General features: G+C 32.0%; 1 protein-coding gene across 1 annotated transcript in view; it reads right to left on the bottom strand.

Moving 5' to 3' along the window:
* Positions 1–15640: 15640 nt before the first annotated feature.
* The window catches only part of LOC128182836 (sterile alpha motif domain-containing protein 9-like), a 30437-nt gene continuing 19664 nt past the window's right edge, over positions 15641–26413 (bottom strand). The window contains exons 7-8 of the mRNA XM_052851591.1: positions 20465–26268; positions 15641–16421 (exon numbers count right to left, since the gene is read on the bottom strand). Of these exons, the coding sequence (XP_052707551.1) occupies positions 16329–16421; positions 20465–26268 (5897 nt within the window). The 3' untranslated portion in view covers positions 15641–16328. The remainder of the gene's footprint in view (positions 16422–20464; positions 26269–26413) is intronic.

Raw genomic sequence — 26413 nt, 5'->3', positions numbered from 1 at the left:
AAATAAACCACAACAATGCTTGATGATTTCCTTAAAGTTCCATTACTGTTCATGCATTATCCGATTTAATTTATTTGAATTACTAGTAAATAGTCTGTAGACGCAATAGATATGCATAAGGGTAGAGGTGAGAGGTTAACCTCAAGAGCTGAAATCACAAGAATCGACAGGTTAAAACCATCCGTTTTGAGCTGATATTAAAAAAAAATTAGCTGTGTTAACATACTTGTACTAATGATAGCTGTATTTACAGTAACATATGCATAGTATTTCTGGAAACAAGAGGTCCATGGGTCACAATGCTCACCTGAGCAACAATAGACAGCATGAAATCAGCTTTACGAAGTCATATACAAAAAATGGACAGCGTAGTTTAACAGATCCTGTATTTAAAAAATCTGTTTTTCCCTGAATATTCTGTTGATCATCGGTCCCCTTTTGTCACATTATAGTCATTTCACATATTTAACATAACAGTTCTAAAGACGATCTAAATGAAATGGGATATAAACCTACATCCATCTTGTGAAGCCCAAGAATTGTCCAGGGGCCAAAGTCGAACCAAAATTTTCCATATAAGTAAAACCATATATTAATATAACATTTGAGGTTTTGTGAATACAAATTATTTTCAATTGTAAAATTGGACCCCACATGTGGCTCCACCCTACTCCTAAAAAATTAATTTTGACGAATTTAAATCTACACTATCTAAGGTTGCATTTACTAATGTTACACCGTTTCTAGAAATTTTTTCTTTAGACAAAGATTTTTCTCTGTATATTCTTTTGTTCAGATTTACCCCCCCCCCCCCCACCAGTGTGGCCTCACCTTACCCCAAGGGACCATGATTTGAAAAAACTTGAATCTGCACTATTTGATGATGCTTCCACACAAGTTTCAACTATCTGGCCTAATGGTGTTTGACTAGAAAATGTTTAAAGTTTAACTCTGTATATTCCTGTGTAAAATCCTGTGTAAATGATCTTTTATACCAACTTTGGTTAAAATTGGCCCAGTGGTTCAGGAGAAGAATTCGAAAATGTATAAAGTTTACAGACAGAGAGACGGACACCGGACAAATACACTGACCATGCTGTGTAAAAAGTATTACATGTCCCCAATATATGACATGTCAGAATAATCTCGGTTAGGGGTACATAGTACAAATACTTAAGCACTGCTGTCAACTCTTTGTAATCAAAATATGACGAGTTGACATGGTGAACCGAACGATAATAACCCATATCATACGGCTCTTCCGGCCGTGGAGCAGGGTTCAGTTGACACGGAAAGGATAAGCTCTTTAATTTTCATCCAAAATCGCTCATAAAATTTTTAATTGAATTTTTATGAAGGTCTAATTTATAAACGGATGATTAAGCTTTCAAATGGTACATGTACAAAATTCTAACAAATACAGAAGGAAACCTTCCCTGCTGTTTGGTGTTAAAACATTGAAATCTTCGATAATTTTTGCAAACAAAATGTTTAAGTAACAAGCGTAACTACGGAACGCCATTTCGACGCAATTTTAAAAAACAAAATTTTGGTAAATCATTAATCTACATTATGTCCAATTTTCAAGTCATTATCTTAACTTTGTAATGAATTATTAGCGTTTAAAAGGGAACATGGTCGATAAAAATTGGATCGTACGGACGCAGAGCTAATATTGCTCTCGCTTTGCAGAACACAGAGCAAGGACCTATAGATCGCAGAGTCTTAACAATTGTATTAATAAACAGATAGATGCAAATGAAACTAGATGCTGTCATTAGACAGTAATACCCGCACCATGTGTTTGCCCCTAAATAACACTTTTTTGTACCAGTTTGATTAAAAATGAAGGCTACATGCAAGCTCCGGTAATACAATTAAAATTTATAATTTTCATAACTGAAGGATGAGATCCCTTCCCATATGATAATACACATCGTGGTATGAGCAGCACTTTATGTGCAATTTGGGTTAGAACTGTTTGCTGTAAATTTTCAGTTAATCAATAATATTAACATTTTCTGTCATAGAAAGTATAATGGTCTATATAATTATTACAAACAAAATTCAAAATTAAATTATGCCCCCTACCCGTTGCGGTTGCCGGTTTTAGATTTGCTTCTGTGTGCCTACATGAACATCATCGTGTGCACAGATTAGAGAAGGGGTGGGAGTGAGGGGTCCAGACCCCCCCCTCCCCATGAAAATTCATTTATATCAATTGTAAAATTACCAAAACTACACCTTGGACCCCAATGCTCTTACAGACATGTAAACGCTCTAACTCATTGCGCTTCAATGTTAGGTAACAGTATTTGGGGGGGGGGGGGGGGGGGGGTAAATATTTAATCAATATTTAATATACTTTATTGTTTATCTCAATAGGAAGTATACATGTACATCACAATATGCAGGTGTCCTGCGCCACCTTAAAGCTGTTATTTACCTAATAAAATAGTGCAAGTGGATTTGAAGAATAGGACATAAAAATACATGAATGTTACAAATGACTGATCTTTGTCTGAAGTTACGTACACAACACAGGTCTGCATGTCTCATAAGCGGGTACTAGTTTTACCCAGCTCTTCGATTAGATGGGTTCATGTGTATACATACATGGATGTTGCTAAAACGCGGAACGGAAAACGGAACGGAAAGCAGAACGGAAGAGGAAACGGAAAATCTTATCTAATGTTATTTACCTTATAGATTTGTTAATCATGCTAAAACGATATACTTTATGTACCGGTACCTTTTTAATTTTTTTTGAAAGATTAGCAATATTAGATTATTTATTCAAGAATATATATTTCCTCAAAATTAACAGTACATGCATTGACCACTATATTCTGTCCCAAAATATCCTCGATTCACTTTATGCTGTATATTTATATATACCTCAGGGTTCAAGCGATTCTCTTTTAGAAGCATTAAACATGCTCATTATTCTTTCTTTAGAACGTCCTCCCTAGCTTATCAGCTGGTATAAATACACGGCTAAAAATAAAGAAGTCTACAGGGTTTTGCATTTCAACAGACCCGAATGATAGTGTTGAAAAATTGTGCAAGGTCTTCTGAGTGACTTCCAAATGGAGAAAAGATGTCAACATGTTCCATTATAAATCGTCCAAATGTGCTGCATGAATATTTTAGGATGGACAGACTATAGTCCCAATATATAATCGGAAAATCAAACCAGGCAACGTCTAGAGCTCTCTATTCGGATCATATGTATATAGCTGCTGGAATAAACAACTGCTTAGTAATGCAAACGTAAACAAAATTGCATTGCTTAAAATACTAGTTTCACAAATTACTAGTTTCACAAATTACCGGGCATTTTAATGTTTACTGTATTTCAATTTTTAATGTCGTCAGTCCTACGGTTTTTTTCTTCCGTCTCAATGATACTGTATCGTCTGTATGATAAAAGATCGTTTAGAACACCGAAAATTCAATTTTGATGTAAGTATATACATGTATATCATATTTGAAATATAAAAATACTCAAAACACGCATAAAACGCTTTCACTAACTGCGTACGTTACGCTGATATGCCAGCAATACCATATAAGAAAAATAAGTAAAAAGAAACAGCTAATTTGCTCGTTTAATCATATTAATGTTTCACAAATCGTATACATTCGATTTTTCCGTTTCGTACTCAACAAAAGCCGAATGACTACAATGCTATAATTGATAGACATTCATATGAATATTAATAAGATAGCAACATGTTGATAATCATTCATTAGATATAAATAAAAGATACAAAGTAAATTGTTTCTGGTCAGTATATACCCTTTTTAAGCGATAAACGTGATGATATTTTCCATTCCGTTCCGTTTTCCGTTCCGCGTTTTAGCAGCACCCATACATACATGTCTGTGTTTTCCGTATGCAGAAAAGGATTAGTTAAGATCAGCTAAAGGAACTCATTATTGTGTTTTAATTGGATTATCATTATGATGTTGACCAATTTAGGTAAGCATAATACATGTAGTAGCAGTAGCACAATATAATGAGATGCCAGCACACATATATACATACATGTTCTGTGGCTCATTTAGTACTGAAAAACATTGGAATATTATGATATTTTACTTGCTTTTGTTTTTAATATTAGCTACTTTCTAAAACCTAAAAAATACTGTACCAATTTACAAATAGACATATAATATGGTTTTTTTTCTTTATTTCTTTTTTTTATTATCAGATATTACTAGTCTGAATACTATATAATGTCAACATTATAAATAACGGTTAAAGTACATGATACATTCTACAACTCAATTACTCATTTAGCACTGAACAACTTTGTAATACAGTGTATTATGATAATATGTTACTTGTTCTTGTTTTAGATGTAAGCTACTTTTGAAAACCTAAAAAAGCACTGTTCAAATTTACAAAATAGACATATATGTCCATAAAGATATATGTTTATTATCAGATAGCTAGTCTGATTACTGTAAAATGTCAGCATTGTAAGGTATTGCTGAAGAATTTTCGTTATCCAGATTGTTGTACTACATATAATGTTTTGAACACACAAGTTCTGATGATATTTTATTCAAGATACACATTTTACAACTGAAGAAGAAAATTATATAGAAACAATGTGGGGTCATGATGTCTTTTTTAATTCATATAAGTCAAATTCAAGGGGAATTGCAATTCTCTTTAATGATAATTGTGAAGTTAAAGTACATAAAAATTACAGAGATGAAAATGGAAATTATCTTATTTTAGAGGCTACAATTGACAACCTACAATTTTTACTAGTCAACTTATATGGCCCAAATTCTGATACCCCAGAGTTGTATTCCCAATTGTTAGGAAAGATAGAAGAAATTTACTCAGGCCAATATGTAATAATAGGTGGGGATTTTAACTTAGTATTGAATCAAGGCCTAGATACACCTGGAGAAAGAGAAACCCAATTAAACAGGGAAGACTTGATTTTTTTTTGATCTCACAATCTTTTTTATCTCTGGCTCCACAAATAAAGTTTGAAAATAGTTATCGATCAGACCATTCACCAGTAGTATTAATTTTTAAAACAAATGAATTTAAGAGGGGTAAAGGTTTTTGGAAATTTAATAATTCAATACTAACAGACAAGGATTATGTTAAATTAATTAAGGAAAAGATTTGCGAGGTTAAGCTACAATATGCCTGTTTAGTCTATAATAGAGAATTAATCCCAGAGATAGACAATGACATAATATCTTTTACAATAAATGACCAAATATTTCTAGACATCTTGTTAATGGAAATAAGAGGGAAAACAATCTCATACTCTACTTTTAAGAAGAAAAATGCAAGTAAGCGAGAATCACAATTAGAGAAAGAAATACTTATTCTGGAACAAAACTTAGGAGAACAATCCTTGCCTGATATTACCAGCAAACAAAATGAACTTGAGAATATTAGAAAAGAAAGGCTTAAAGGACAGTGTTTATGGTCAAGAAGCAAATGGATAGAGGAAGGTGAAAAGCCTTCTAAGTACTTTACTTCTTTAGAATCTAAAAACTTTATCAATAAGCAAATACCAAAACTAGTGCAAGAAGACGAAACAATAATATATGATCAAGATCAAATTTTAAATGAAACAAAAAACTTCTATGAGAAGCTGTATAGTAAAAAAACACAGGAAGCTGGAGAAAATTTTGTTAAAGAAAAAATAAATCAGTTTGACTTTCCAAAATTAGATACTAAGGAATTGCAATACATTGAAGGCCCATTAATCAAAACAGAAGTATTTAACTTTCTTAAAAAAATGAAGAATGATAAAAGTCCTGGACCGGATGGTTTCTCTAGCGAGTTTTTTAAATTTTTTTGGAAAGACTTGGGTTCCTTTATAACACGGGCAATAGATAACTCATATGAATTGTTGAACTTTTCAGAAACTAATAAATTAGGAATTATTACCTGTATTCCCAAAGAAGGAAAACCTAAGCAATATTTAAAAAATTGGTGCCCAATAAGTCTATTAAATGTTGTCTATAAATTAGCCTCTGGATGTATAGCTGAACGATTAAAAAAAGTCTTAGACAAACTAATCAGTAGTGACCAAACAGGATTTTTAAAGGGAAGATTCATAGGAGAAAATATTAGACTAGTGTATGATTGAATGAACTATACTGAACAAAACCAAATACCAGGATTATTAATGTTGATAGACTTTGAAAAAGCATTTGATTCCATATCTTGGAGATTTATTTACCAGACCCTTGATCTATTTAATTTTGGTGATTCAATTAAAGATTGGGTAAAAACTTTCTATAGTGGAATCAAGTCATGTGTTATTCAAAATGGGATAGCGTCAGATCATTTTTACCCTCAAAGGGGCTGTAGACAGGGTGACCCAATTTCACCATATCTTTTTCTTTTATGTGCAGAAGTTTTAGGGATTCTTATAAGAAATAACAAAGATATTAAAGGTATAATTATAGAAGGAGAAGAATATAAACTTTCACAGTATGCAGATAATACTACTCTGTTTTCATATGGATCCCCAGAATCATTAGATGGAATTCTAAGAGAACTAGATTTTTTTGCTGACTTATCAGGACTAAAAATAAATTTTTCTAAAACAAAACTTGTTTGGATTGGGAGCAAAAAATTTTCAAAAGAGGTTTTTCATCATTCAAGATGGAAGTTAGAATGGGGAAATAACACTTTTGACTTGTTATGAATTAAATTCTCCATAAATCTTAATGAAATGATTGATTTAAAGTACAACCCAATATTTCAAAAAATTCAAAGTACTTTAAAACAATGGAAATGCAGAAAACTAACACCTTTTGGACGATTAGTGGTTTTGAAAAATTTAATTATTCCAAAATTTAACCACCTTATTCTTACCTTACCAAACCCCAACAATGAAATGTTAAAAGAAATTGATAAAGAACTATATTATTTCCTATGGGGTGGCTAAGTCCACAAAATTAAAAAAAATATTGTCATTCAAGATTATAGACTAGGGGGATTGAAAATGATTGATTACTCTGATTTTACACTTGCTTTGAAATCAAGTTGGATTCGTAGACTCCTCACATCAAAATCCAAGTGGGTTAATTTATTAGAAGCTCAAATGAAAATAAAAATAAATAACTTATGGATAAAGGGCTCGGATTATATACTTAAACACAGTAAAAGTATAGGTAACAAATTTTGGTCAGAGGTGTTCCTAAGTTACATAAAAATAAGTGAGACAATCTCCCAAAACACCAATCCACTTTTTGAACACATATGGTATAACCCAAGGGTAAAGATAAACAAGGAAAGTATATTTTTGAGAAGTTTTTTTAATGCTGGTTTTGTTTGCATCATTGACCTTTTTGATATAGATGGTGACTTTAGAAGTTTTGAATCTTTAATTGAACTTGGTATTAAGACTAACTTTGTTGAATATAATGGTCTAAAAAAGAGTATATTAAAACGAATAGGTGAATGCAATATAAAAGAAATTAAACCAACAGTTGGACCATATATCCCAAACACATTAGCCATATTCTACAAAAATAGAAAAGGATGTAAAGATATGTATAATATATTGATAAGGGAAAAGAGGGTCCAAAATAAAGCAATACTAATATGGGAAGAGAATGACACAATGTCTAATGAGAATGATTGGTATAAAATATTTGAACTTCCTTTTAAGACAACCCAAGAATCTAAATTCCATTGGTTACAATTCCAAATTTTACACAGGATATTACCAACAAATTATTACTTGCATAAGCTTAAACTTATTGAATCCCCTAAATGTTCTTTTTGTAAACAAGATTCTGAAACAATCAGTCATCTTTTTGTGGAATGCCCATTTGTAAAAGAACTATGGAGTGACATTGAAGAGTTATTTTTAAGAAACTACAGGGTGTCCCTAATGTTTGATAAGCAAAGTATACTTTTTGGTTAATATAAAAACTACCATATGTATAGAATACAAAACCTGTTAAGTTATATTGTAAAACAGTATATTTTCACTTGTAGACTTAAAACTTACCCAACTTTAAATGTGTTGGAACTCAAAAGGAAAATTGAAAACAGGCTTCTTGTGGGAAAATATTTACTTTTAAAGAACTGTGAATTTGAAAAATTTGAGAGACACTTGGAGAATATTATTGAAAGAATTTAGCAAGTCTTTACTATATCCCCAACTATTTGTTAAAATAATGTATGATGCTTTTTTAAAATATCTAAATAAATCTTTTTGATAAGCAAACCCTGATAGACAGCTATGCTGCAAAGCAACCATTGCCCCGTCAGCTTTTTTCTCTCCGCCTTCTTTTTTCTCATAAATAAATATATGTACATGTACGTGCTAAATATTATATTCATGCTGTTGTTTGTGTATATTATAATCACATATTGGAAAATCCTTAAATTTAGAGCTGTCAATTTATAAGTTGGTGTGCATGTTATATTTTTTATTTGCTTTTCTTCTTTTGTTTCTTTTGTTTGTGTTTATATGCATATTATTTCACTCAATGTTTTCTGTCCTTTCTCACCCCCACTAAAAACATAAAAAACAAACTTTAAATTTCACACCATTGTGAACTATTATATATCTATTCTTGCATGTATATTGTATGTAAAAAAATGTTGAGATTCCAAAAGAAATGTATTATGTAAGAAAGCTGTGAAAGTCATGAATAAAAAACATAAATATAAAAAAGAAAAAAAAGTTCTGATGATGTTCTATATCAACCAGATAGAATTATGTCCAGAAATAATCTTGACCACAAACATATTAACAATAGTGGCAAATGCCTTTTGAACCTTTGTAAGGAATCTGGTTTACGAATTTTAAATGGTAGAACAACAGGTGACCTAACTGGTCAGCCAACTTGTATAACATATAACGGCTGTAGTCTTGTTGATTATTGTCTTGTATCTAAGGATATTCTGAATTCAGTAGGTTACTTTGAAGTTTTAGATTTTACACCCTTCTCAGACCATCGGCCTATATGTTGTGCAATATTTGACAGTTTTTGCTCAGAACCTTACTCTGATAGATTAAATAATTTACAACCTATTCCTGGAAAATTTCTGTGGACCAATGATGCAATAGAATCATACACTAATAATTAATATTCAAAGCAGTTTATTTCAAATTAAATTTTCTGAATTTATGAATAATGAATTTCTTGATAGTGAATCAATCTCAAAAACCTTTAGCTCAATACTTGTTGAATGTGCAGGAATATCAACGAAATTTATTATGAAAACATCAAGAGGCAAACATAAAACAAGGAAAAAACCATGGTTCTCACAGTCATGTTCTGATCTTAGGAAAACAGTGAAAAATTATGAGAAACTTGTAAACAAACACCCATTCAATGGTGAATACAGGAAAATGTTTTATACATATAAAGCAAAATACAGAAGACTATGTAAATTTGAGGAACAAAATTATAGAAACACAATTTGTAATGATATTTACAAAAATATTAATAACAATCCTAAATCATTTTGGGAATTATTGAACAAACTGGATAAATCTATCACAAGACAGGTTTCGTCTCATGAAGTTAATTCTGAAGAATTTTACCAATTTTTTACAAACATCAATAAAGCTGACAACAATCTTAATGAGTTTTATAAAGATATATTGAAAAAAATTTCATGCTATGAAAAATAAACTACACCATAGCAATTTCCTTGAACCAGAAATCACCATAAATGAAATTAAAACTGCCTTAAAATCTCTGAAAAATGGGAAAAGCTCATCTACATATATGATAGCAAATGAGATTTTAAAACATGGAGGTTATTTATTGTTAAATTCTTTGGGAAAGTTGTTTAATTTTATACTTAATTCTGGTACATTTCCTCAAAGCTGGAATGAGGGTTATTTAGTTTTGTTATATAAATCTGGAAATAGGCTTGACCCTAGCAATTACAGAGGTATATCAATTACCTCAAATCTTGGAAAACCTTTCAATAGAATAATACATACTAGGTTACTTGAATTTGTAGTCCATATCACTTATAAGTGAAAATCAAATTGGCTTCAAAGAAAACTGTAGAACATCAGACCACTTGTTCTCTATAAAAACTATCATTGACCATTGTAAAAGTAAAAAAGTATATGCTGCTTTCATTGACCATAGAAAAGCATTTGACACTGTATGGAGAGAAGGTTTATTTTATAAGCTCCTTAACTCTAATATTTCTCAAAAATTATTTAATATTCTTTTTTCCATGTACAGCAACACAACCAGTAGGATAACATTTTCTGATGGGTTAGGTAAAATATTTAACTCTGAATGTGGTGTCAAACAAGGGGATGTTCTTAACCCTACACTTTTCAATATATTTATGATGGTATTGTCAGTGACATGAAACAAAATGTAAAATGTGAACCTGTACATGTAAATAATCTCAATGTAAACTGTCTGCTTTATGCTGATGATATTGTTATTTTATCAGAGAGCAGAAGTGGTTTACAAACTAGTTTGGATATTCTTTATAACTATTGTTCAAATTGGAAATTACAAGTCAATGTTGATAAATCTAAAATCATGATTTTTAACTCAAATAGTAAACATCAAAGCATCAATATCACTTTCAATGGAAATACTGTTACGGGATTCGTTTTGCTTGAAGTAAAACAAGTTTCTGTGTTTATGGATTTATTGGAAGTCTATCAATTTGAAAACAGCAAAAATGCGTCAGCACAGGATTGAATCAAATGTAAAAATAAAATAATAATAGCTGATGCCTTATTCAGGCTAAGCAGTTGTAAATTGAATAGTCGCAGCCTTATTCAGGCTAATTGACCATGCCTTATTCAGGACTTCATTTGTTCCTTATTCAGGAAACTTGAGCTCTTATTCAGAACCGAGCAAAGCAAAGAATAATAAAATATCATGATAATCAACATTTATATAGACAATGATCACGTGACAAATATAAAGCGACATCTATACAATTTCACAAACTACACAATTAAAGGACGATAATCACATTTACATTGATAATAAAATATTTTATTGTTTATAAAAGATAAAGTCCGTAACAATACTATGCAAGTTGTATCAAAATACTGTTATTTGGGTATTGTATTGAAAAGTAATGGGAAGTTTAATTTAGCAACATCTGTGCTTGTTGAAAAGGCCAGAAAAGCATATTTTAAAATGAAAAAAATAATTGGTATTGATAATCCATGTAAGCTCTTAGAAAAACTTTTTGATTCTATTGTACTTCCTGTACTTCTTTATTGTTGTGAAATATGGGGAGTGGATCTCTCATTGAAAGATATTTCAGTTATCGAAAAATTTCATGTAAAATTTCTTAAAGATATACTTGGATTACATTGCAAAGCAACTTAATGCTGGTTGTTTGTCAGAATTAAACAGGTTACCACTTTGGTCTAAAATCTCATTCTCAAGCATTAAATATTGGAATCACTTGATAACGTCTAATTCTTTGGCATTTAAATTATATCAGGGAACGATCAATTCCAATTCCTGGACTAAGAAAATTTATGGCATCCTAGACAATTTGGGATTCCCAACATTAGTAATTATAAAAGCACAATCCAACACTTTTTACAAAACATAAAGCAAAGAATCATTGACCAATGTATCCAAGAGCAATCATCAAACATTTTTAGTTCAGAAAAACTTTCATTTTTTCAAAAATTATATATGAGAAAAAGAAGTCCTTATGTTGATATACTCAGGAAAAGATCTGAGAGATCCTCTATTAGTAGAATAAGATTAAGTGCACATAAACTTGCAATAGAAAGTGGTAGATATAATGCCACAATTAGGAATGAAAGATAGTGTAATGCTTGTAAAACTGGTGCAATTGAAGGTGAAACTCATTTTCTTTTTCAATGTAAAGCCTATTCTCATCTAAAGAACAGCTATTATAGTAATTTTTATAAGATAAGTAAAATAAATATTGCCAATAACTTGGACAAAGAAAGATACATTTTACATGTATGTTTAAATAGTGAAATACATACTATTTTAAATATTACTGTTAAATTCATTAATGACTGCTTTGAACACATATGTCAATTAGTCTAAGGAAATGTTAAACTGATCTATATAGATCAGTAAAAATATATATACTGTACATGCAATTATTGTAAACATACAATGATGTTCTGATATATCCATTTGGCCTTTGCCAATTATTGTAATTGTGTTTGTGCCAATAAAATATTTGTATTTGTATATAAGTTCTACTTTCACTTTCTAAATGTGATCTCCCTTTGACAGCATACTGTATTATCATCTTTTAATATTTAAATATGCTTATCATCGTTACCTATCCTATCGCATTTGTAAAGTGTCTGTCATTTTAGTTGCAAAGGTTATTTTTTTTTCATTTGTCAGACTTACACTATTGAGTTGACCCCATGTTGACCCTGTATAAACAATTTCTTATTAAATTTGTGTATTACATGTAAGTAAGTGTAGACACTTATCATTTTTATATGAGTAAATTATAATAGGAAGGAAGGAGTATTTCTTTCTTAATGTATTATAATGCATCAAATACAATGTAGGTCATGACCTTACGGGACTGTTCTGACCTCACGAAACAGGAAAATACAAAATATCTTCTAATGTCATTATGATGCATCAAATGGTGTAAAGTACATTAATGACCCCCAGGTGTTGTCTTTAACCCCCCCCCCCCCGCCTTTATAAAATAGGAAATTATATGATACACTGTATATTTTGTTAACTTCTGAGATCCGAGATCCTCATCCCTAAACCATATAATTTATTTTTGCTCTTTAATTGTGTCATTGCGCGTAAAATTGTATATAGATTATGCCCCCTTGGAGACACCCTGACATTTTAAAACTAGAAATAATGTATTTTATCTTATTCATATGTTATAACAATAAGTGTTTGATCCATGTGGGTAATTTCTATCCTAATGATGTCACTGCTTTGTTTAGGAGACTTTACAATTGCCCCAAATAGGCGAATACACATGGCAGTGATGCATATAACATTTTGTTTATAAATCTTAAAAATCTTAGCAATTTCCAAAATGTTAATGTGAATCACAAGAGAAAAAGCAATCAAGAAATGATTTGAAATTTGCTACTCATCTGTACACATGTAAGAATGTATTAAGAAGACTGAATCTTTATAACCAGGTTAGATGGGGGGGGGGGGGGGGGGGAATGTGGAGTATAAACATTTATAATTTAAATCATTTATTGTTATTAATTTTAACTTGTCAATGAATACTACTTATTGATCCCAAGGTAGAAATATGACCTCTGATCATATCTCAATAGATCATTTGTCAATTATGCAAGGTGTAATGTAATTTTTTTCAAGAATAACATTTTTTACCAGTTTATAAAAGTTTTAAGACATCCAAATTATATTTTGATTTTAATAGATCATTCGACAAGGGAGGGGGGGGGGGGGAGAACTGTTTATATTTGAATTTATTTGGGAGTGGGGGTTCCAAGTCATATATTTGACAATTTTTTTAATGTAATTTAAATTAAGACTAAGCCAAACTACAGCCATGAACATGAATAGTGTAGAACAAAACACAAACTAATACATGTAGTATACGTGTATATATACATAGGAAGTATTACAGAACAGATGATTGATCTATATCTGGGTTCTTAAATTGAATCATATATCATGTACACATTATATTATTGTTTCTTTGTTCAAGGCATTTAAGATGGTATGTAGGTCATGATCCCAAGGGCTCTTCCTGAAATTATCAAATATCATAAAAACCATTGAGATCCCCACCTTAATCCAAAGATATTATTCCTCCTTAGGTCATGCAGGCGCATCAGAACATTATGGCATGTAAGTCATGACCCTAAGGGGTCATCCTGACTCCCTTAGAATCAGATATTGTCAATTATCTTTAAATTATTGATGTTTGATGATCCTATCTCTATTTAATCTTTATTATTAAGTCTCCCGAATGAAATTTGAAGACTTATTGTTTTTGTACGGTTCTTAATACATGTATTATTATTCTTCATCTTCTTTTTTTTTCTTTCCCACTCTGAACTTGTTTCTCAGAGATGGCTGAACAGAATAGTACAAAATTCTAGGATATGATAGGCCTGCATATTTAGTTGTGCACCCTGGTTTGATTTTTCTCATTTTGGGTTAGACAACCACTTTTCGGGGGGGGGGGGGGGTGTCAAAGGGTGTGGGGTCTAACATTGAACCTTGTAGGTAGAATCGTAGATTCTATTGTAAATGGTAACTTGAAAACGGACAAAGATAATAATATAGGGTTTTCATAATCATATATTGACTGTTACTGGCAATATATAGGGTTTATTAGATCTGACCCCTGGTGTCATCCCCACCTCCCAGGAATTTGAAATTACCATATATCTCAGAAACTGTTATAATCATGACCCCTAAACCATATATATTCATGTTTCTGGTGTCAAGGAGCATCAAATGTTATGTAGGTCATGGGCCCTGTGGGTGGTCCTGACCCCCTCAAACAGCAAGTCCCTTAATATCTTCAAAACAGTTGAGATCCCCACCCTTAAACCATATATATTCTTGTTCCTTGTGTCAAGATGCATCAAACGGTATGTAGGTCATGGGCCCCGGGGGTGGTCATGACCCCCCTCGAACAGGAAGTGCATGAATATATAAAAAACGGTTAAGATCCCCACCCCTTAACCATATATTTTCTTGATCCTTAAAGGGAATCAAAAGGTATGTAGGTAATGGGCCTCAGGGTTAAATTTTATTTTTCAAAACCGTAATGCACATCTATGGAACAGTTCCTATCATATCCCAAGATATGATGTGTCTATCCATTAAATCATAAAAGGAGTTCTAGGATCTATGTTTTTTTTAAGTGATAAACATCAATTTTCTGCTACTTTTTGACTCCCTGGATGAAATTTAAATTTTTAAAACCTTACTGCACATCTATAGAACAGTCCCTATCATATCCCAAGATATGATGTGTCTATCCATTAAATCATAAGAGGAGCTCTTGGATCTATGTTTTTTTTTTGAAGTGATAAACGTCAATGTTCTGCTACTATTTGACTCCCTGGATGAAATTTAATTTTTTAAAACCTATTGCACATCTTTAGGACAGCCCCAATTATATCCCAAGAGATGACGTAGCTACTCCAAAAGTTGTAAGAGGAGTTCTGGGAACCATACTTTTTTGCAAAAAAAAGTCATTTTTTGTTGCCCACTGATCCCCTTAATAAAAAAAAATTTCTGGAACCTGATCACACCTCAATATGACACCCCAATCATATTCTAGAAGATCATTTGGCTACCGCCAAAAAAAATGACGTTTTTGAAACCAGTTTTTTTGTAAAGAAAAAACAAAAAAAAAACCACGTCATTTTTCAGCCATTAAATGACCCCCAGGACAAAATTGAAAATTCCGAAACCTTATTGCGCATCTATAGGATACCCTAAAATATATTCCAAAAGATGATTTGTCTACCGTTGAAAATGTAGGAGGAGTTCATTTTTTACCAATTATTTGACCCCCAGGACTATCAGAGAATTGAAACCTTTTTCCAAAACAACATGATACCCCAAATCAAACTCCATGAGTTCAGTTTGCTGGTTTATAAGATGTAAGAGCAGTTTGAGAAAGTAAAACGTGACAGACGGACGGACGTACGGACGGAACAGAGTAACAACAATATACCCGAACTTTCTTTAAAAAGTGCGGGTATAAATATCAAAGAAATGGCACAAAAGCAATTATAAGTATAAAACTTTGAAAACCAACTCTTTAAAAAATCATAACATCATAGTTTTTACATCCAACTTAGAGACAAGGTTGCGTTCAAGATCGTGGCACTTATACATGCAGGTCTATTCAATTGATGCATATTTAGTCGCTAGGTCTCTGATTTGAAATTGGAAATACTCATCTAAAGACTTACTACATCGACATGAATTGTTAATTTCAAGCGATAACAGACTCATGTTAAAATTCACAGTAATTTATAGGATGAACAAAATATCACAAGATAAATTTCATGTTTGTTACAGAGTGGTTACTAAGATAGCCACCTTGAATTTGATGATAAACATTAAAAATTGAAACTACATAGTTGTTAGTTCATGGGATATATGTGTGTGTGCGTGCGTGCAATGTTTATGTTTGATGGTTAGGTTTTGATTTGACAATAAGTTATGTTTATTTAACATATTATTGTTCATCACAACAAAGTTATAAATCTGGACTTAAATATGTCTTAGCAAAGCTATCTTGTTACAATGTTCTTAGTATTCCTAGTTAATTCTCAGGCAGAAGAGCAGAAGATTACAGTCCCAAGAGGAAATGAGTTCTATTAAAAAAGATCCGAAAAGTCAGCATTATCATTTTTAATTTGAAGTTCCTCTAAAGCTTCAATAATATCATCTTTGTCCTTCAACAGTTGCTTCTGAAAAATAAAATTACACAGTAAGTATGCCATCCCTACAGAAGGGAAGTTTCAAATGAAACATATTTTCCAAAAATTTCTTTTTCTGGGTTTGAGCTTAGGTCTTCTTTGTTAAATGTATCAGCAAAACAAATAATTAAGGGTCATTGTGTTAAAAATAATCCAATCACATAAATTTATAAATCCGAATATACAATTGTGTTGGTTTGTGAGTTTGGGTATGAATGTTAGTAATTCCGATTGTGTAACCATGAAACTCTGGCATTAACATTTTACAATTTGACTTTCCAGTCCCTATTCTTGTGTCTTTGTATGATGCACATTTCGTGGATTGTTTCGTTAGAAAATAACCTTCAACTTTGTACATTTTCAGTCCTCTGTTTTTCGATTTATATTTTCATGCTCGGAAATAGCACATCTGACATGTTACAAATTGATAATTATGAAGTCTACAGTTTGTCAAATTTAGACATTACATGTACCATTTATAGAAAATGCTAGCTGCAATAAAACGCATTACCAAATCGCCAGAATGGACTGCAACGAAAATGAATTCAGTTAAAGTGTTATAAAAATATAATTGATTGAAAATATTACATTTAGAACAGGAATTTGAGGTTGATTATTCCTAGATATAACATTAAAATGTACATATGTAAAAATTGGTGCACTAAAAAATAAATCAAAGTACTGAAGTACTGAAAGCCGGGCTCTTTTGGTGTGTCTTTATGCATATTGTGTACTAAAGACTGAATCTCTCTCAATCTCTCTCTCTCTCTCTCATGCTTTTAATGTCGACAAAGCATCAGAGAGCGACCAAATTTTGTAAGCGGCTATAAACAAATAATAAGTCTGTCTAGTAGAAGTTAAAAAGTTCAACAGTTGCTGCCTTGAATTTTGCAACAAGCATTATATATTCAATCCCCGTTTCTTCATCGTGCAGCAAAGTAGTTCATGAAAATTCATGCGCATTGTATGTGTCCAAAATGCATAGTAATGTTCTAAAAACACGTTATTAATAAGAAAACTAAAAAAGATAGACAATTCATTCGAAATTTAAGAAAAGAAACAAAATGACAACACTTTTGACAAAACATGGCTCCTTGTGTAACTATTTGGTATAGCGGAAGCTTTACCTTGACGCTGTTTGGTTTTTTGTTTATTTGTGCTATTTATAGTAACATTGGCGATTGGCCTGCTTATAGCCAGGACTCTGCTTTCAGCAGAGCCCGGCTAAAAATAAAATGCTCTAGTTTCTATAATAAAATCCCAAAGATAATATATTATAGGAGTTAACTTTTACTACCTAGAGAAATGCCTGATGTCTAATACTAACACCTATAAAAATGACAAATAATTGAATTTACAAAACACAAGTGTGAAAGTATGAAAATATCTTAATAGAAGACGGGTCAAGGATCAATATATTATGAGCGGCATGGAATTCCGTGACCGCGATAAGGCATTGTGTACATGTAGCTCGATTGCTTTTAAATTATTTATATCGGATCATATTTTATATTCAGGAGTTAGTGAGGATTCACACACTTTTGCAAGAAAATTTCTGTTTATTCATTTTTTTTAAAATATCATATCAAAATGACCTTGTAAATATTGTATAAGTTAAAAAATAAGTCAATTTCAAACTAAAATGAAACTGAATTGTTCATGGAAGCAAAAAACTATGGTCAACAAATCAAGAGGTTTAAGAAAAATAGAAAGGAGATACTAGAAAGTTTATGTTTCTATAAAGATGATTTTCTTCGAAATTTGGATTTCTGAAATATTAGGAAACGGGTAACAAACTTCGTCATTGAATTTTAATTTAATAATATATTTTATAATATAAACTGTGCTAGTACTGACAGACATAATGCAGAACTAAGAAACTGCTTAATGATGAACAGTACATGTTTATCAGTGTCTTTATACCTGTTTTACTCTCCAGAAAATTTTGATTCACCAAATGAAGATATACGTTTTACTGGGCGAGTCAGTGTTAATTTGACAGTCAGCACAACAAAACCATATCCCATAATTATTGCTTGAATTCAAAACAATTCGCCAACTTGCACATATTTCTATTTATTACCGACAAAAAGATTTTTATACACGTTTTGATATCGCGACAGCTGAGGTTATCTTTGGATTTTTTTAAATTTTGTTAAGAATACCATATCTTATGTTTCAGCTAGATAAAAAATAGATTACTAACTCGGATAAATAATCAACCAGCGTTGTATATTTTTGTTGGGAAGAAGAGTGAATACTCCTTCCATTGTTGAAACGAAAAGAATGATTTAAGTCATTTTAATTCAACCGAGCTCCGAACTCTTTTTACTTAACAATTGTTAGACGTCCTGCAAAATTAGAACGTATGTATTGGTAAATATATTTTAAAAGAGTCAGAATACGAGGGTCAATAAACAACGAAGATTTTTGCCATAGCTATGTTATTTAACGTCATGCTATTACATAATTCAGTTTATATCATTTAGCAATTGTTTGAAACAATTTGAAATCAAAAAGGTTCATTATTCGTTTATTTCTAGGTATTATTCAGAATCTTATCTTGCAAAAATGAGGCAACGGCGCACGGTCAAACTTTGTATTGTGTCAACAATTGATCATATTATTTTGAAAGTAATGATTCCATAAAATAGGCTTAAAACAACTAGTATTGAAATCGGAAATCAAAATTTGTCATGATATTCTATGTACCAAATAATGACGGGATATATAGACTTGTTAAACAGATGTCAGTAACTAAGACACACAGTTCTCTTTAAAATTGACTTAAAACATTTACGTCAGCCTGACGTCACGGCGCAACGAAAAGTATAAACAGTATGGATCTAACTCGGGAAAAGCCGATTTAAACTAAAAAATACTCAATAGTGGAAAATATCAGTGGTAAATGTATTTTGAACATCAAACATTACGAAAGAGGATAGAATATCTGTAAATATTTGATAGAAAAAATACATAACGTCATCTGACATCAGGGATTTCCTTTCTGAAAATAAGAGACATGCGGAAAAATAAGAAAACTTCGAGGAACTTACCTATGATTTTCGAACAAATGTGAACAAAGTATATGTCAATTGAAATATTGCCGTTTAAATTATATGGTGAACAGCACAAAAGACTCAGGGTGATATAAAGCTTTGATATTTTTATTTAATGTGCGTGCATCATCTTTACGTTATGTTTTCAACGTTACCGTGAGCCGTGGTGACAAAACGTGTTGATTTTAAAACTCATTAAAATTCATCAAATGGAATGAAACTTGGTTTTCAATAAAATAAGTATTTTTGCATAAAATAATCTGTTATTACTTTACTTCAAAATATGTGACAGCCACACTGTCTTCGTAACATTTGATTTACCCTCATTTGTAATATTTTCAACATTAAAGATTACACATGTACCTGACGGTGATCGAATTTTTCACTCAACTTCAATTTTCTAAACACTTTTGATACATGCACCCCGAGCTCATAATTTTTTTTCAAGAAACTTACTTCCGAAAAAAGGTTGATATCCAGTGAATATATGAAGATGATCAAGATATTAAGGGGAAATATTTTATACTTTCATTTTCCATTCCTACCATTTCTGCATATTTCTTCCTGCCTTTTTATCAGTGACATCACCGTTCCCATATATGGTCATGTCAATATTCGTATCCTTAAACTTTTATATTTTATATTTGTCAATTTCATAAATGTCAGATACTTTTTCAGAAAACAAAGATACAATTGCAGTGATTACAGATGGGAACACGTATTAAAATGACAAGTTACGCGTTAATTAAAACAACATTTTTTAGCTGTTGTTGTGCATCTAAAGAAAGAACCTCCGGAGAAAAAAATTTAATGTAAAAAAGATAGCATTCGTACTTAGTACTTAAACTCACAAACGAACACAATTGTATATTCAGATTCACATGTCTGGATTTTTTAACACGAATAACCGCCAAATACAACTAAAGTGGTTCCTTCTATGTCTAATATTTTTTTTATTCGTTTAAAGGATTTTACCTCTCTTTCCTTGAGAAGGTGTGGGCTTTTTGTTTCTAATTTTTTAATGATCTTGAGATGATGTTCGAGTTCTTCTTCAGTTTCTTTTAAATAGAGTTCTACTTTGGAGGTTAATCCATGGTGACTGCACATTCCTTGGTGTACACTTTCATCTTGTGCTGACTTGGTATTGTATGCAATTGGGCCTGCAATGCTAAATCCCAAATAAAATGATACTCTTTCTTTTGACAAAAACCGAGAAGTTAACCCTCTGATATTACTAATTTTTATGCAGTCACTGTCTTTGTTGTCCCATATGCAATAAACAATTGTTCTTTTGCCATCTTCGCTAATTTCTATGGTTCCATATAGACGTCTTAATCTATCTTTTGTCGTGTCTTCTTCCCATAGAGAATTATCAAACTGAGAGTTAGCGCCTTTTTTACCAAACATTGGTATCTGATAAGTATGGCAGAGAGAAGGTATGCCCCGACCCTTTCCGAGAAAAAACTGCGTTCTAGGTTGAGAAAATTTACTCTCGTTTTTTTGCACATTTTTTTTGTATTTTCTCTTTTTAAATTTTTGTTTCAAATGAGAAAAAGATATCTCTAAACTTGAATGCCTTCTTTGTGGTGACATAGTGTTATCTGTCCATAATAACATGCTCTTAAAAAAGTGTGCTAAATCATCATTTTCATCACGTAAATCGATTATTCGTTGACATGTTCTTAACATATTGCTCTCGGAATCTCGTTTTGAATATCCTACAATACCAAGCGCAACGTTCACACAGATTTCATTTGCTAAATCATTCGAATTTTTTGACTTTATCTGATCAAGATGGAGTTTTATTTCACACAGTACATCGATTGTCGCTCTACCTTTAGTGTTTTTAATGTGATTAAAAATATTCATGTAGGAATTCCCTTTCAAAGTCCATAACCTTCCTCTATGAAATGAATCCTGTTCTTCTTGATCTCCGCCATTCACTGTTAAACTACTTTCGCCATATATTCCGGAAAAATTTTCATGAATATATTTATATCGATTAGGAAATCGTCGGTAAAATATTTCATCTCCCTTTGGCTGGGAGGAACTTTGTAGAACCTCGTCCGAAAAAATTGAATAAAAACAAACATTATTCTCCAAGATTTTAAATGCATCTTTAGCTTCTTTTCCCAATCTTTTTAATTTTTCGTGAAATCTGCTCCATATTTCACATATCTCCTCGGGAATAAAGTGAGGGTCTTTAAGGTATCGAATAATATCTTCTTTGTCAGTATTGTAAGTGACATTATCTCGCAAAAATAATGTAATATGATTGATATTAACAATTATTTCCATTAAACTGAGCAATTTCTGTGTGTCTGTTATATCGTCTTGTTTATTCTTGGCTTCAAAAAAAGCTTCTAAGGACTTAAAAATCAAATCTAAATATCCATGTATATTTTGGGGGCAAAAAGTCCTTTTTTTTGTTAAATGTTTAAAGTTGTCGCGTAAGACAACGCCATATGTATGAAGTGTATATGGTGCCGACTGCTGCTGAAATGAAAGATCCACTGCATCTTTGGCCCATTTGATAGCTTCTGCGTAATTCTGACAATCTGAATAAAGACGAGCTAGAGCTTGTGCTATTAATGGATCTTGAAATTTCTCAAATCCAAGTTTCAGTATTTCAGCAGCCCTTCCATACAAATTTAAATCTCCTATAATTTCCTCAATTAGCGGACTAAACATTCCTAATTTGAGAACACTGTATTCATTTTTTTTTCGCTGTATTAACATATTTGTCGTACATTCTTTAAGACGTTTATATCCTAGCGAGGAACGGTCTAATAATGAACAACTTAGGTATTCTTTAGCAATGTCAAACAATTCAACGTTTTCCTTACTCATGATTTCGTACAAAATTTTTTCTCCAAGAAGAGGATGAGCTATTCTAACTTTTGGACCACCATTCAAATCGCTTTTTTCGATAATCAGCAATATTTTCATTTCGTTGGACAAACGATTTTCCCAGGGAGGAGACACTTCCATTAGGTTATCACAACATTCAAGGGGAACAAAAACCTTCATTCCTCTCGTTTGACATGGCGTGTAAGTAGCGAGAAACGAAACATACGTAAGTAGCTTGTACTCATCGGGATTTTTTTCAATATTCGAAATTAAAATCTTAATAGTGCTTTTCATAGAGTCCATGTTAAAACCTGATCGCAATATCATGAATGATATCAAATGTTTGGGCTTATAATCCTCTATGTCCTCTCCTTTTTTGTCCAACTCATTAGATTTGTCAGTAAACCAGGCATTCTCGTCTTTTTTAAGTTCTTGTTTAAGATAAAATATATTTTCTGATCCAAATTGTTCGCGACTGAGATTTTCTTCTCTTTGACAAATTATAAGTAGACAAGTCATACCGTCAACATAATTTAAATTTTCTTTTCTAAATTCAATATTCAGTTCTCTAGTGAATTCCGATACTGACAGTTCAGTTTGCGAAATGTCATCTAAGAAGAGAACAAGAGGATTTGGTCGTAATACAGACGAATTATCTTCATTATATTTAAAAAGTGATATTATTTGCGACACTGTCTCCTTCGAAAGTTTTACAATTACACAACACCTGTAATCTTTTCTAAAGTCCCATAAAAGTTGATGACCAACAGTCGTGGCGCCTGCTCCTGGTTCATGTGCAATACTTAGTGTAACCACTTTACGAGTTTCTTCTTTAGCGTAATTTAGATATCCAGAAGCTTTTTTTTGTATTTCATCGTATATTTCTCTTGAGCAGACATGACTTTTAAAAAAAAAGTTCCACCAACTAACGCGTTGACCTTGATAAAACGCCTTTTCCTGATCATCGGAAAATTGTTTTCGGATATCACTATTCAAGAATTCTTTATTTTCGCATTGCGTAGCACTTAGGATCTTCAAATCTGTTAAAGTATTGATGAATTTCTCTTCCACATTCATAAGTACCCCAGACGAACACGGTAAAACGCAGCCAGTCTTTTCATCGTATCCCAGTAAGGAAGTCACAGTACTACTTACATGATTCCAAGGCATTCCTATGACTGATACTTTTTCTAGGTTTTCTTTGCTACCTTTTCCTTCTCTTTCTATGGTGTCTACAAAATCACGAAATAGTCGATGTTCTTCAGCAATGATAACAAGTGAGTCCCATCCAAAATTCCTCGTGAATTCGTTGAATGTATCAATAATTCCATAAAAATCATTAGAAAACAGTAAAACTAAAATAACTTCTCTTTTTTTGGGAATCGCAAAATTTTGGCTGAAAAAAGAAACAGCATCACCGACTCCGGCTGAATAACAACTATGCCAATCAACTCGATTCAAATGCGGTTTAGTTTTATCAGGGTCATGTTTTCCGTTTGCAAAAATCCATACTGTTTTATATTGTTGGCGAAGACCCAATTCATTTGCTAGTTCTAGCATATTTCCAGCGTTGACCCGAAACAATTCTCCTGTACATATAGTAGTGCGCTCGGGGTTTCTCTGTAACGAACAAAAACCATTTTCATCAGAATAATCATCAAAATCAAATACAGCAGTAAACTTCATTCGCTTGATGAAAGACAAGCTTTCTCCCAATTTTTCCTTAATTTTTTGGTCGTCGTTAGGTTTCCCTAAAAGAAGTATTGGCCAGAATCCATCATCAAATCTAAAGCTCCCTTTTGTAAGGAGACGTTTTAGTTTGGTAGCTAAATTTTCCCTCACATTATCACATCTAGACCTTCTTAAATGTTCCTCAAATGTTTCTCTCTCGATGTCAATGTCTGGTAAATCTACATTGATGAATAGCTTTTTATCAATGTCGTTTGCAAGAGAAATTGTTGAGGAGCCTTTACGTACATAGATCACAAATTTTGATTTCACAGATCTGTCTTTAAGATTTTCAATTTTGCTTAGATTCACCTCAAAATGACGTCCTTTGCAAAGTGATAAAGAAGGTTTTATATCCACTTCCATCACAAAGCGAAAAAACTTTTCTCCTGGTATAAACACTCGAACAAATCTCGGATCGGAAATGCATTTGAGTGCAATATGTTTTGTATTATTGTCAAAACAATTTGAAATTCCTTGTTTGAGTGCATCAGTATACATGCAGCGGCTACTTAAATAATTCTCACTTATTTCAAATCCGACAATTTCTCCGTGTTTATATGTTTCACCGTCTACTGGTTCTTTGGAGTCTGCTACACCAAAATATATGGTTCCATTTTTCCTTGCATTGAGACATCCACAAGCAAATTTTAAAGTTTCCTTTTGAAATTTAGCAAATCTGGTCTCCTTTGCTTTATTAACACAATTGATAAAAAATTTGAACTCGAAACATCTTAAGGAAAGTGAACCGTCATTTTCTGGTTGAGAGAAAATTGTGCCCAAGTGATATATCACATAATCAGAGTTTTGTTCAAAATCTCTTGGAATTTGTATATGATATTTGTTCTCATTTATCTCTTCGGCATCGACATATTCTGTTTTCTTCTGAGCATCGAAAGGACAGTTGTCTCTAGATTCATTAGTTCCTATGTCTGGAACTTTTTTATCGGTATTATTTTCCTGAACATTGTTGTTTTCGGTAACATCCAAAGCATTAGTCCGTGTATATAATACTTCTTGAGAAAGATCTTCATATAGCTTAAATCCCTTTGAATAATCATCCGGGTCAAAAACAAAACATGTTTCCGATGGTTTAAAAGAAAAATAAAACCGTTCTGGAGCTTCACAGTTTCTTGATAGTCTCGCAACGAAGCAACGTCTCCGATTTCGAAAAATGTTTTTGCTAATAAGGATAATAGGAACATCAAATTTTTTCATATCCTCACATTTTTTTTCCATAACAAATGCCAATTTACATTGCTGGGACATATGTATTGTTTTACCATTGAAGGTATAAATACCGCATTGTTTACTTTTAGTGAACAATTTTCTCTTTTCCTCCTGAAGGAGATCAAGCCATTGTTGCGTTTTTTTTATAATTAGCTTCCAAAGACTAGTTAGTAGTTTGCTCTCTGTATATTCATCTTCTCGGCATACAAGGAAAAAAACGAACTTTTTTTCCAATTCATTCACATGTGTCCATGCCCCGTACAGAATTTTGAACTGACATGGCTCACAAATGCCTTCTTCTTTGTCGTACAGCAACAGTAAAGAACAAAAAAATTCTTGGTAGTGATCTCCTTTCGACTGAATACTATGTGATGGTTGAATTGCATGTTGTATTGAATTAGGCGTACTTTCTAATATAGCATTGTCTTCCTTATTAGTTTTGGAAGATATATGATGTGCAGTTGTTTGCATTTCTTCAGTAATAGATGAAGTAATTTGAGATTCAATTTTAAAATCCATGTTGCGCTTTAAAATAACTTTTTTGAAATAGAGCAGTGGGATATCTAAATCAACAAAGTCACTTTTAAATTGTTCCTCATCCATGTAACTGTAAAACACAAAGCCGTCTATATGCCTTTCAACGATAACCTCACAAAGTCTTTCAATTCTTTTATTGTTGGTTCCAAGAGCTGTTCGAACAAAGTTCGCTGTTTCTTCCGGTGTTTTTTTTAATAGATCATTATCTATTCCATCAAATCTTTCATCTCTAAAAGCCAAAATTTTTCTTGCAATGCCTTTTGGGATATTGGCGTCTGACGAAAAGGTGTTAGCGCCATTTTCAGCATAATGAAATAATAGTGTGCCATTCAAATCAGTCAGAATAGGATAGTCCGTAAAAAGATCATCTTTCAAACCAACCTCTGTCTTTAACCACTCCTCAATATCTTTTTCTGAACTGTCTTTTGATATGCCTACGAGTTCAAAGATAACATATCGATAAATATTGACAAAATATCCACTGTAACGTTTCAGTGAAATAGTTTAACTGTGAAGATTTGGGTTGGGGGGATTAAAATATCAAAAAATCTAATAATTCTTTCAAAACATCGTTTAAAA

This window comes from Crassostrea angulata, chromosome 5 (assembly GCF_025612915.1).
Source record: "Crassostrea angulata isolate pt1a10 chromosome 5, ASM2561291v2, whole genome shotgun sequence".
NCBI lineage: Eukaryota > Metazoa > Mollusca > Bivalvia > Ostreida > Ostreidae > Magallana > Magallana angulata.
The sequence above is the reverse complement of the archived record's forward strand: the minus strand, read 5'-3'. Positions and strand labels throughout refer to the sequence as shown.